Raw genomic sequence first — 12,448 nt, forward strand, 5'->3', positions numbered from 1 at the left:
GGGGTTTCCGAGCGCCGCGCCCTGGCACCGAGCCTCCTCCGAGGGCGAGGGGAGGGGAGGAGAGGGCTGGGCTGGGCTGGCCGCCCCCAGCACCTCCGCGGCCCCCAGCCCACCCCGCCCCGGCTTCCCAGCAGGTCCCGGGAGGAGAGGGCAGAATTTCGAAAGAGCGGCCGGGACCGGAGTTTCCACCGCGGGGGAGGGCGGAGCGGGCAGGGTCCGGGCACCGAGCAGCCGCCCCCTCCCGGGGCAGCCCTCGGACGGGGACGGGGGCTCCGCTGCCCCCCGGTGGCATTCCCAGCCCGGGCATCCCGCTGCCACCCCCGAAGTTTGGCACCGCCGCCACCTGCGCTGCGCCCGGGGGACAGCCCAGTGCCGCTCGGGGCCCCGGGGGCGGCTCACGGGGTGTCCTCTGCAGGACCCCCCCGCAGCTCCGCCGCCGCCAACTTGGCGAGAGTTTTTGGGGCGGCCCGGGGCTGAGCCCCCGCTGGCCGGGCGGACCCGAGCACGGCGGCCCGGGGAAGGCTCCCCCCGGCCAGCGCCGGGAGCCGGCGGCCCCAAACTTTTTGGCAGGACGAAGGGGCGCCTCGCCAGAGGGGTGGGAGCCAAGCGTGAGCGGAGGGGGAGCGCCGTGCCTGTCCCCCCTTACCTTGCATGTTTTCCGGCATCTGCCCCTGTTCCCCATTCGACCGGGCGAGTCCCAGGGCCTCCGTCTCCACTTTGGGCAGCATGACAAGGCGGCTGCGGGCCGGGCTGGGGGCTCCGTGACCGTCCGCGACACCAGCACCTGGACACGGCAGCACAGATTTAGCTGGACCAAGGGGCGCTCGGCGGCCGCTGCCTCTTCCTCCTCCTCTTCCTCCTCCTCCTCTTTCCTCCCTCTGCTCCACGCCAGCCCTTGCCCTGCTGCCGCGGGAGCACCGAGCGGCCCCGGCCGCCGGGAAGCGCCGCCGGGTGCCCGCGGCTGCGGTGGTCGGGCTGCAGGCGGCGGGGGCGGAGAGGAGAGGAGGAGGAGGAGGAAGGTCGGGGGACGCAGGAGAGGAAGGGGCGACCCCGGGAGCCCGCAGCGGCTCCGCCCGGGGCTCAGCGCGGCGGCAGCCCGGCGCCCCGATCCATGCGGAGCGGCACAGTGCACGGGAGCGCTCTGCCGCCGCTGGTGCTGCTGGACAGGGTTCCCACCCCCGTCCCCCTCCTCCCTTCCTCCCTCCTCCTCCTCCTCCTTCTTCCCCCCCCCCCCCTTTTCCCCCGCCACAAGTGCGGAGGTGCCGAGTCAGGACCTCCAGCCCCTGGCCCGCGGGGAGGCGCTCCCGGAGCCCGGGGGCTGCGGGGCGCGGGGGGCTCCGGCGGAGGGGGGCACTGACACCGCCCTCGCAGCCAGGAAGGCAGGGCCGCGATGAGCAACACCCTCACACGCACACACACACACACACACACGAGCAGAACCCACTCGCCCCCCGCCCGCTGGTTGGGTCGGGGCTGCGGTCACCCCCCCCTAGTCCCAGCGGAGCCCCCCCCGGGCACCAGCCCGGCTGCGCCTCCCTGCCCCTGGCAGCCCCTCGGCGGCTCCCCGGGGCCGGCAGCGGCTGCGGGACCCCCGGCGCTCGCCTTCCCTGCGGGCGGGGAGCAGCGGGAACCTGGAATAAGCGGGCAGGAGCCGCGCTTGAGCTCACCCTACCTAGTCTGGCTTTTCGGGGCTCCCTTCCCTAAAACTTCTTGCGAAACGTGCCGCTGCACCGTTTGCGCAAAACCCAGTGCCCTGGCGGAGCCGTGGCTCCCTTCCCCGGCCGGCACTGCCTGCAGAGCTGTCCCGAACCGCTCGTTTCGTGCCTGGGCGGTGAGAGCCGGGGGGGCCCCGCGGCACGGCGGGGGCCGGGGGTCCGGGCTGCCCGGTGACCCCGGCCGGACCCCCCGCCCGCCCCCGCCGGGGCCCAGCGAGGCGGGCTGAGCGGCTCCTGCCCCTTCTGCCGCCCGCGCTGCTTCCGTGCGCTCAGCGCCGTTGTGCGCGCTCCGAGGTGAAAACCTTTGGCGGTGAGAGGTGCTTCCGACCGAAGGCGAGGCGCGGCACTGCCCGCAGCGCGGGTGCCTCGTTTCCTATCGATTGAGGCGGATTGGGTAAAAGCTGCCCCCGGTGCGGACTTGCAGAGCGCCGGGGGCGATCGAAAGATGGGGCGCGGGGGGGGACCGGCCACCTGCGGCCACGGGCCCGGGCGCGCCGCGGTCCTCACGCTTTGAACCTCCCGCAGCCACCGAGCGGGAGAAGAGCTCTTCGTCTAAAGCAGCGCACATCCCGAGCCAGCCCTGCCCCGGCAACGCTGAAATCGATTTTCTCTCATTCCTTTCCCTCTCCGCGCAGGGTTTAGCAATTCGGGGACGGACCCAACGCGCAGAGAGGCTGGGACCTCTCGGGCTCCTTCCCTTCTCCCGTTCCCCTCGGTGCCGGGCAGCCTCGCTCTGTACCGAGGCTGTTTCTCCGCTTACATTTTCACATCCTAGCGGTTCGCCTCCAACGAGTTTTAGCGGGGGGACGTGGCGAGCTGCGGGCCCGGCCGGCTGAGGGCTGAGGCCGCAAGCCGTCCGCAGGGAGAGCGGGGATGTCCGCGCCTCCGGGCCGAAGCAGGTGGGGCTGAGCCCCCGCCTGGGCCCTGGCTGTACGGGCTGCGACCCCCGCTCTCGCCGCACCGCCCGCGCCCGCTCCCGGCAGCCCGGGGGGCTGAGGGTCCCCAAGGGAGAGCAGCCGTCGGAGCACGGCCCCGCGGGCTCGCCGGCAGGCCTCGGCTCGCCTGGGTGCCGCGCAGCGGTGGGGAGCCGTCGGGGAACCAGGTGCTGCTTTCCCTGCCGGCCCCGCTGCGGGGAGGCGCCCCGGGACTTCTGCTCCGGGAACGGCACCCGCGTTTCGGGAGAAAGCCGGGGGAGAAGAAAACCCCGAGCTCGGACAGGGCAGGAGGGAGCCGCCGGGGTGGGACGGGACGGGACGGCCGCCTGTGCCCCGGCGGAGGGGCTCTCCCCGGCCACCCCCTCGGGTCCGGCCCTAGCCCCCGTCCCCGAGCGCTTCGCTCCCCCCCGTGGGCTCAGTGTCATTCCTCCGGGAAGGCTTTGGAGCCCGTTCAAAGTGTACATTGCAAAGCTGCTCCGCGAGCTATCGCCATAGATGAAAATACTTTGGAGTGGTTATTACACATCCACGTTTCTCCGAAGTAACAGTTTAGGGCAGTACACATTATAAATGATACCTGGTCCCTTGTGGCTACATTTAATTTAACATGGAGTTCCAGCTCTCACGATTGCCTTGAGCAACCTTAATTACCCTTTCTTCTAATCTCTTCTCCATTCCTTACTAAGTTCTCCAAACTTTTTTTTTTTTAAATGTGATTTCTCTCCTGAGTTTGCCTGCCTTGTTCTGACTTTGCCTGAAGGTCTTGATTGACGCGTGTAATTATAATTATAAAAGATGATGGCTCGGGGAGCCTCCAGCAGCCTTGATTAGTACAAGGATCAAGACCTGGAATATTTTATACTTCCCTATTTAAATGTATGTACATTTACATTAAAAAAACGCCGTCTAATTTTAAATAATCTGAAGCTTCTTCCACCTCTCTGTTTTCAAGGCGGAGGGTTCTGTGTGATGCTATTTGAAGGCAGGCTCCTATTTCTTACAGCTTCAAAGAGGCCACAGAACCCGGGCAATTTTTCCCCTAAGCGGGGACATTTCCATCTCTGAGGATCTGCTCGATGAGCACCAAACAGCACGCTCCCTTCTACCTCCGCGCAGGGAAGTGCCCCGAAGGTTTCATTTACCTCCCCAGCAAGCAAACTCCAGCGAGAGCTTTTTGGCGGGAGTGTTCAAGACAAACTTCGCAGAAACAAATGAGAGAAATTAATGAAAGACTGGAAAGTTTCTGCTGGGAAGTCTAAATGCGACGCCAATCAAAAAGACTCACGGGGAAGTCTTTAAGGAGAGAAATCCGCATCCTCTCCCCCGTCCTCTCCCACTGAGCGCTCACATGTGCAGCCCCAGAGTCAAGCTGCGCAATCGCTCCCTGAAACCAGTGGCTTCAGCCAACCTGTCCCGGCACACCGCCCGCCCCACACACGGCCCCACACACCGCCCCAAACACCACGGCCCCACACACCGCCCCAAACACCGGCCCAGCCCCAGGGAAATGCCCCGGAGCAGGCAGCGGGGGACAGCGGGCGGCGTGCGCAGGAGCCCTCTGCAGCTGCGGCGTTTGTAATGCGTGTGCGGCAGCATCTCACACACCCCTCCGCCCAACTTTACGAGACTGTTTGTACCAGGGAATATGCATTTATCACAAGCTCAGCTTTTCTTTTCTTTTCTTTTCTTTTCTTTTCTTTTCTTTTCTTTTCTTTTCTTTTCTTTTCTTTTCTTTTCTTTTCTTTTCTTTTCTTTTCTTTTCTTTTCTTTTCTTTTCTTTTCTTTTCTCTTCCTTTTCTCTCTTCTCTTCTCTTCTCTTCTCTTCTCTTCTCTTCTCTTCTCTTCTCTTCTCTTCTCTTCTCTTCTCTTCTCTTCTCTTCTCTTCTCTTCTCTTCTCTTCTCTTCTCTTCTCTTCTCTTCTCTTCTCTTCTCTTCTCTTCTCTTCTCTTCTCTTCTCTTCTCTTCTCTTTCTCTTCTCTCTTCCTCTTTCTCTCTCTCCCCGTGTCTTCACCCTCCCTTGCTTCCTTGTCACAAACAGATCACCCCTGCGCTACAAAGGGGAGGGTTCCTTGAACCCTTCCAAATCGCATAGCCAACGGGCACTTCTCCTGACTTTGCCGAGGAAATGTTGTGTTTAATTCCTAGGGATTCATTTGGGTGGAGGTTGTTAGTGCCTCCGACTCAGGCTTCAGAAAATAATCTGTCCCTTCTAGAGAACTGGAAAAAACAACCCACAAAAACATACTTTATTTTTCTGCAATGTTTTTGATCCGCTGTCAGCGAAACGGAGTGGGTGCTTCGGGCTGAAATACTTTCTGTAGTAAAACGCACACCACAGAGGATCACTTTCCAAAGCCTGTTGCAATTTTTTTCTGCTGCGAATCATTCTCTGCTGCCTTACGGAGAAGTCGATCCTCCCTGGTCCGGAGCAGAGAACATTTCCAAACAGTCAATTATTGACTGAGCAGCTATTTTTAAAGCCCGGCCGAGCTTACCGCCGCACGCTGGAATGCGCCGCTGCCTTATAAACACCTGGCACCGAGGGGTGATGCAAAGCTCGGGGATACTCCAGAGCGAGGAGCGTGTCGGGCCAAGTGGGTGGTAAAGCATCTCCGTGATTGCCCTGCTTTTATTGCTCAGTGACTCACCGCCGAGGTGGTGGAAGGTGGCGTGAGCCCTCCCCGCGTCCTGCCGCCGCTGCCCCGCTGCTTGCTCCTGCCCGGAGCCTGCCCCGGGGCCGGGGGGCAGCGGAGGGAGGCCGGAGGCTTCCCCGGGCCGGCAGCCCCGGCAGCCTTCGCCACGCGGCGGCCTTTAGGCAGGAAGGCACCCCGGGATTCACAGCCTGCCAGATTTTGGCTTTTTTTTTAACGACCACCGCACGCCTGCCACCGTAGGCAACGCGCGTCCTAGCGCAGCGCTGCCTGGACCTGTTGCCGCTGGCGGTGCGGGGGGGAAAACCTCGCAGGGAACCCACGCCGGGTCCCACCCGCCCGGAGCCGAGCCGCAGCCCCGGTGCGGGGCGGTGCGGGGCGGTGCGGGGCGGTGGAGGAGCAGCGCTGCCCTCCCGAGCGGCCCCTGCGCTGCGCTGCGTCCCCACCAGCCGCTGCCTGGAGAGATAATTGATTTCTGTCCTGCGCAGGCAGGCTTAAAAATGAAATTTCTTTCTTTTTTTTTTTTTTTTTTTTTTTTTTTTTTTTTTTTTGCTCATGCAACTGACCTTGATCTGCCGGTGGAAAAAAAAAAAATAAAAAATGTTTAGGGCTGCTTCTTCCCCCGCTCTCACAAATATTAATTGTGGTTTGAAACTTGGAAAACTTTATTTAAAAAAAAAAAGTAATTTAGTAGCTGATCTTCATCATGAACATATCTCAGCTCGTGTATATATGTATCACACAACGTATTTCAGCTCATATATATATATCACACGATTTCTCCACTCATGAGTGTATAACCATGAAACAAACCATGGAAAGATAAAATAGCATAGTTTATACTGAGAATCTTGATAAGGATTGTGCACGTAAGCGCATCTGTTCAGTATGTATAAGAATCTATTAATATATATTAATATCTAATGCTGCATACATTAACTATGCAATATCTATCATGTACTCAGATAGTATATGAGTAAACTCTGTGCATTAATAATCACGTGGCATGGGAAGCCGTAATGTTTTTCTCCACACTGCAGCCGAGCACAACTCTTGCTGCAGATAATTCTTCCCTTTCACCCTATATAAAGGCAGCCTGAGAGCTGACCTTTAAATTACCCGCACGGACGAGTGGCTGGAGGCGTTTTGGCAGCATTGGAGGTTTTCCTCTGGAGACCACAGGCATCATCCTTGATATTATGCCTCATGCATTTGGGTATTTAGACTAACTGGAAAAAAATGGGTGTAAATACTGCAAATTCTGTAAATCGCTCGTTTGCAGTATAACAAAGGGAGAAGTGTTTAAGGAGAAGAAAATTGCCTAAAAGTCAAAACTAGAATCAAAATGTCCCTGTCATAAACTGCCTGTGACCTGGGTCTTGCAGCCCTCACATGGGCAGCCCCAAACCGATCACTCCTGGGGAAGCTTTGCCCACACCATTGCTGGCCAAAATCCTCATCCAAACTTTTAAAGGAAATCTTTGCTGTCTTTGTTAGTCATAAGAAACTGCATTATATATGCGCTCTAGTAATAATAATACAGAAAAATAAACCTTGCCAAACTCAAGAGCATTAATTATATCATAATACTGTAAACTGCCTGAGGACATACATTAAAATTAAGATGGCAGTAAGTATTATACAAGATGAAAAGCCTCACAGTAAGAAACTGCAAGTAGATTATTTTTCCTGCTCTATAACTATTTTTTTTTCAAGTTAACGAAACAGTTATTTCTGTTAAATAATCATAGCTAGTGCTTATAAAAGTTGCATAGGATCCCTAAAGCCACTGAAAGAGCAGGCTGATTAGAGGAGAAATAAAACTAGCTGAGTAGCTTTGTATTGCCTAGGAAACTGGTAGAGGAAAAAACCATGGCACTTCCATCAACATTTTCAGAAGTCCCTATGATGATCAACATCTGGCAGATAGGATGTACTGCTAAGATAGTGTGGATTCCAGATGCCTTTTTGGCTATTTGACCCTAAATCTACAAGCAAGTGTGGGCAAAGCTTAGTGCCCACTCACACTCCATCTCCGGACTGGCTGTGTTTGCTCTCTGAGAGGCAGCTCCAGCCCCGTTTTACTCAGTGGAGGAGCCCTGTTTGCATTCACAGGGGCTGGATTCATTCATTCACTCATTCATACCGCACACCAAATCATGCCAGCTGGGTGCACCCACCGGCCCCACGCTGGTGTTGCGGGTGCCCCCACCAAGGCACCTTCCAGCCTGGCCACCAGGGGCTGGGGCCATGGAGGTCTTGCCAGGGCCCCTCCTGAGCTGCCTCGGCTTGGAGGGGAAAAAACAAGGGAGGAGTTGGGAAGGACTGGACAAAAGTGAAAGTCTGAGGTGGGATTTACCCTTAAGAACACCTGGCCCTGGTGCAGATTGTGCTTACACCCTGGGAGGACAGCTTCTTACTCTCCAAGAGCAAATAAGAGTAGGATCCAGCTCCTTCCTACCTGGTCCCCCTACCCTCAAGTAGAAGCCCACAGAGTGGTGCCGGTCACGTTTAACCCTGAGCAGTACGTGGTGGCCAGGTTACACACACCGAGTTGGGTGATTTCAGGGATGCCACCATGACCTCTGGCTGTGCGGTGACACACACGAGCAGAACCCTCCCCAGGCCCAGGACACACAATTCCAGAGTTTCACAGGATTTAGACCTGCTTTTCTTGAGCCATGCTTAATGAATCTGATCTGGTATTTCTGCAATACAGCACACGTGTGAGCGTGTTTTGGAGGTATGATGACAACAGTGCTCTGATAATTTATGTCTTCTACCAATCTGTCCCTCACATCCACATGGTTTAGAGAACCCAGACCTGCTGGTCTTTTGAAGACTATGAAGATGACATTTAGCTGGTCAAATATGATGGAGAGGAGTGTCCTATTTTCCCCTCTCCAGGTGTTGGGGATGGGATACCTGAGGGCACTGCCAGTGGGACCACGTGGCTCCCTACGAGGAGAGGCACCGGGATCCCACCCCAGCACACTGCGCGCCAGAGGGCGGGTGGCTGTGGGCCTGGTGGTGCAGTCCATGGGGTGTTATTCTCCTGCCATTCAGTTGCAACCCAGCAAAGCTCACTGTGGCGTTGGGCATGATCCTTGTGCAGGAGGTGTGGGGCAGGAGGAGGGAATGAGAAGGGAGGTCCTGGGGTCTGGCTGTTTGGGGCACAGCCAGGTCCCAGGTGGGAGCCCTTCCACAGACACCCTCCCCTTCCTTGGGATAAGCAGCAGCTCCACCCAGGAGATCAAGACCGGGTTCCAGCTAGCTTTGAGGCTATTTCCTGCAGCTGTTGCTGCACCCTCCATCCCCACAGCTCCAGAGCCTCCCTTGATGGCGAGGTGCCCATATCACACCCAGCATCAGGGTGAGTGCCTCGCCTGCATGCAATGACGCACTACGGGGGTAAGAGGAGGAGAGCAAGCCCAGGTGCCCACACCCGGGCCAAAGCTCCCTTCTTTCATCCTTGCCATAAACCACTGTGCCAGGCACAGCCTTGCAAAACGGGCGATGGGACCTGCAGCATGGCTGGGCGGGCTTGTACAGGCTGAGGAGCCCCCTGCTCTGTGCAGGAGCCGTCTCCTTTGGCACGCCACCTCCAGTGCTGCTGGGGCTCAGCTGCAGCCCGGGGTGCAACGCTCCTCGTGCCGGCAACCGGAGCAACCCGCACCCGCCTGCTTTCCCAACGGAGAGCGGTTGCCCTTCCATGTGCTGCTGAAAGCATCGGCTTCTTCTCTGCACTAAAGCATTAACCAGCTTTCACTATCCAGCCCACCCCCACTGCATGAATATATACCTGCGGGTTTAGATATTAAAAGGCATCTGCATTTAACATCTGTATTGCTTACAGAAAAAAGCATGAAAGCATTCCTGAGGTTTTATTCAACAAGAACAGTCAGGACAGGAGCAGTTTAAATCTGTTGATAAATTCGTGCTTTTCACAAATGTTTACACACATGCACGATTTCATAGTTATTGGCAATTGTAATATATTAAAAATGCTACCTATTATCCAATGATATATTTGATAATCACATCTCTGGAGAAAAAAATCATTCACCCAGTCATCAGCTGCTTTCTTACGTTTTTACATTGCATCATAAAGTTCTCATTAGCCTAAAACCACGTGTAAATTAGTCAGTTTTGTTTCCTTGCCCAATCACAATGATTTTTTTTTTCAGTTTGGGCAGCCTCAAGTTTAATATATGTACGCAGAGTCATCAAAACAGAAAACTGTTACTTACCGACTGATGTAAGTCCATGTTTTATAGATTCCTGTATGATGGCCGTGTGAGAACTAGAAGACATTATTAAGTGTAAATATACGGTACCCTTGGGTGCAAGGTGTACAGCATTGAGTACGGAAGAGGTGCAGCCTGTAAACTTTTCTGGCCTTGAGACCCAGGCTATAATAACCTTCAGTGAAAGTCGGCGTGATGAACAACAACAAAAAAATTATCCAAGAATTCAGAAAGTAACAAGCGTGTCTTTCGGTGGACTCTGTACTTTTTCCAGCATTAGTGACCTGCTGTAAACCATGTATCCCATTTCATGATAGTCTCTAATCAGAAGAATTGGAACTTGTGATAGGTTTGGCCCCGTCACGTGATTTTGTACAGCTTGATAAGAGGACCCTGTTATAAAGTGACAGCAAAAGAGATAAGAACTCTTGGCAGATAATGGCAGAGAAATGATTAACCTGGAATGGAGAGGTGCTATGAAGCCCAGAGAGTGGAAGGTTGTAAAGTTGTAGGGTCATAAGATCATACTGAGTGGATGAAAAGCCATACCAATGTAAGTGTAATGACTATAAACTCAGACTTGTGACCCGTCTTCCTGATGTCATCACCTCTTTGCACAGTGGACAGCAAGCACGGTCGGTTTGGCTTCTGTAAACACTCTTTGGATGGCAAAGCAAGCAAGCATTAATTCCTTAAAGGAGGCTTGAGAATGTGCCTGGGATTCAGCGCCCTGACTGACAGCAGGCGCGAGCCTCTGCTGGCGGCTTTGTCAGACACAATCACTTTATTGCCCCCGTCCTCGGGCTGGGGACAAGCCCCAGGTTGTGGCCGTTCAGCTGAAGGTGTGCGCTGTTCTCTCAGCGAAGCAGGAGCTTTACGGCGTGGCTAAACACCGAGACCCCAGGATTAAGATACACAGACAGCACTGTGCTCACCTCTGAGGCTGCTGAGGTACGAAGCGCACTGCCAGCACGTCAGAGGGCTGCCAAGGGCTGCTCTGCGAGCGGCGGGCGGCTGCGCTGGGCTCTCGGCTCGGCTGCGGGCATGCCGGGCTGCAGGGGAAGGGGATCTGTGGGGGCACCCCAACCCTCCCGGGCTCCCTGCGGCCATGGGGCCCCTCCTGGGTCCATCGTGGTGCCCGCAGCGGTCGCTGCAGCCTGGAGTCTGGAGTCTGTGGGCACTTCCCGAGAGCAGGCGTGTGCCTGAGTGCTCAGATGATATTGGATATTTCAGGTCTGTTGAAAAAGAGAGAAGTTATCCCACCGTGGGCTGGATCTGAAGCCTCTTGAAGTCTGCAGGTTTTTTTTTCTTGAAACTTGTGGAGGGCTGCGAAGCAGCATATGCTCTTTCATATGCTTTCTCGCAATGGTTACACTTTGATGGTAAAGTGGCAGGCGGGTTACTGAGGGCTCACACTGAGCACCCTCTCAGGCTTCTCCCAGTTAGGCCTGAGCAGGCCTCATAACGGGGTTGAAGTGGCAAACCCCAGAGCTTGGGCATTATGGCCTGGAGCCCTGAAGTACCAGCGGTCTGTCCGTGCAGTGCTGGCCCTCTCTATAGCCCCCCGGTGAGGGTGGCAGGCTGTGGAGGGAAGGCCTCATTTTCCAAATTCTTACTGAACAACTGCACCTGAGTTTCATATGCTTTATTTACCATGCCAGAGTGTACTACTCACACACTTGTTCACTCAAATGAGTGCCAGTCATAAATATTCACTGTTTATGGTACATGCAGCAAGCGAAATCATACAGACCTATGCACCAAAAACTTCCAGAAGTCAGGTTTCTCTTCCTCCTTTTTACAGTTGTAAAGTGAGCAAACTGTACCCAACTGCCTCTCAACAATGCTGTGAATTATTGACTTGTAATGTTTATGAAATGCTTTAAAAGCAGAAGCATGCAATGCTTGTGTATCTTCCTATTTATTACAGGAAAAAATAAATTGCAAATCAGGTGAAACAGATACTATGAGTGTTTTTTCAGGGTCACTGATAATTTTATCTAATTAGATTGACTGAAAGCTGGAAGCCAGCTTTTACAACAGCTTTGATACAAACCTAAGGAATCTGTCTCTCTGTCTATTCTATTTCATTTGATCATCAAATAGTTTTAGAATCCTATTCATAAAAAACACGAACAATGATTTATTCCATCAGAAACAAACAACCAAAACCACGTGTCTTCCAGGATGGGAGATAAAATAGGAAGGCAGAGCTGCAAGTGATACTGAGGCTAGAAACTTTCTACTGTGGCATCAGAGACATTGCTGGAGCACTGCTGGCCCATGTACAAGGGCTTCTATAAAGGAATCTGCCGTGTGTGGGGGAGAGAGATACTAAATCATAGGAAATATAAAGAAACTTCATGCTTTTGGCTTCAAATTCTGTCATTCCTTTCCTTTCTTGCATCAGTATCAAATGTCAGGGTCACTTAAAAACGTTCCTTTTTTCCTTTCTGATACTTTGTCTCCATGGACAGAAGAATGTGTATGCCAGGTGCACAACCAGGCAGACTTTCTTTGCCTCTCTGTGTACCTAGTCCAGTGGTGGAAAATAAACTCACAGGAAAACTCCAGGACAATCTGTATCAGCCCCTGATCCAGCACCTCTGTACATGTATATTTAGCAGTGATATGTTTGGGCTCCAGCTGAAAAAGGATGCATGTAATGAGGCATATTTGTTGCACTGAAATAAAGTACTTGTGCTTATGGCTGAATACTTTGCTTGCTCAATAATCGAGAACTGTAGCCTTTTCATGTGGAAGTCTCTGGTAAAAAGCCACTGGTCTTACTGGGATCAGCTTTTCCTAACTGGGGCTGCAACATCATGAACTCATTTTATATCTGTGTTTTTCAGGTATTTCATTTTAATTATTTCATTTTAATTACTTACTTTTAATTA

General features: G+C 54.2%; 1 protein-coding gene and 1 long non-coding RNA gene across 8 annotated transcripts in view; one reads left to right on the forward strand and one right to left on the reverse strand.

The window, feature by feature from the left end:
- The window catches only part of NR5A2 (nuclear receptor subfamily 5 group A member 2), an 89,414-nt gene extending 79,594 nt beyond the window's left edge, over positions 1 to 9,820 (reverse strand). Inside the window, exons 1-2 of one of the 6 annotated variants that reach the window (XM_084527340.1) lie at positions 9,552 to 9,820; positions 647 to 784 (exon numbers count right to left, since the gene is read on the reverse strand). In XM_084527340.1, coding sequence (XP_084383466.1) covers positions 647 to 784; positions 9,552 to 9,615 — 202 coding nt within the window. In that variant the 5' untranslated portion in view covers positions 9,616 to 9,820. Of the gene's footprint in view, positions 1 to 646; positions 1,140 to 1,672; positions 1,954 to 2,475; positions 2,495 to 3,935; positions 3,955 to 5,298; positions 5,318 to 9,551 lie in introns of those variants that run through there. The other 5 variants (XM_084527342.1, XM_084527343.1, XM_084527344.1 and 2 more) reach the window with 5 other exon arrangements.
- The window catches only part of LOC311440427, a 110,384-nt gene that overhangs the window by 13,843 nt on the left and 84,093 nt on the right, over positions 1 to 12,448 (forward strand). The gene's annotated exons all lie outside the window — the stretch shown is intronic.

This window comes from Aythya ferina (assembly GCF_964211825.1).
Source record: "Aythya ferina genome assembly, chromosome: 8".
In the NCBI taxonomy this organism is placed as follows: Eukaryota; Metazoa; Chordata; class Aves; order Anseriformes; family Anatidae; genus Aythya; species Aythya ferina.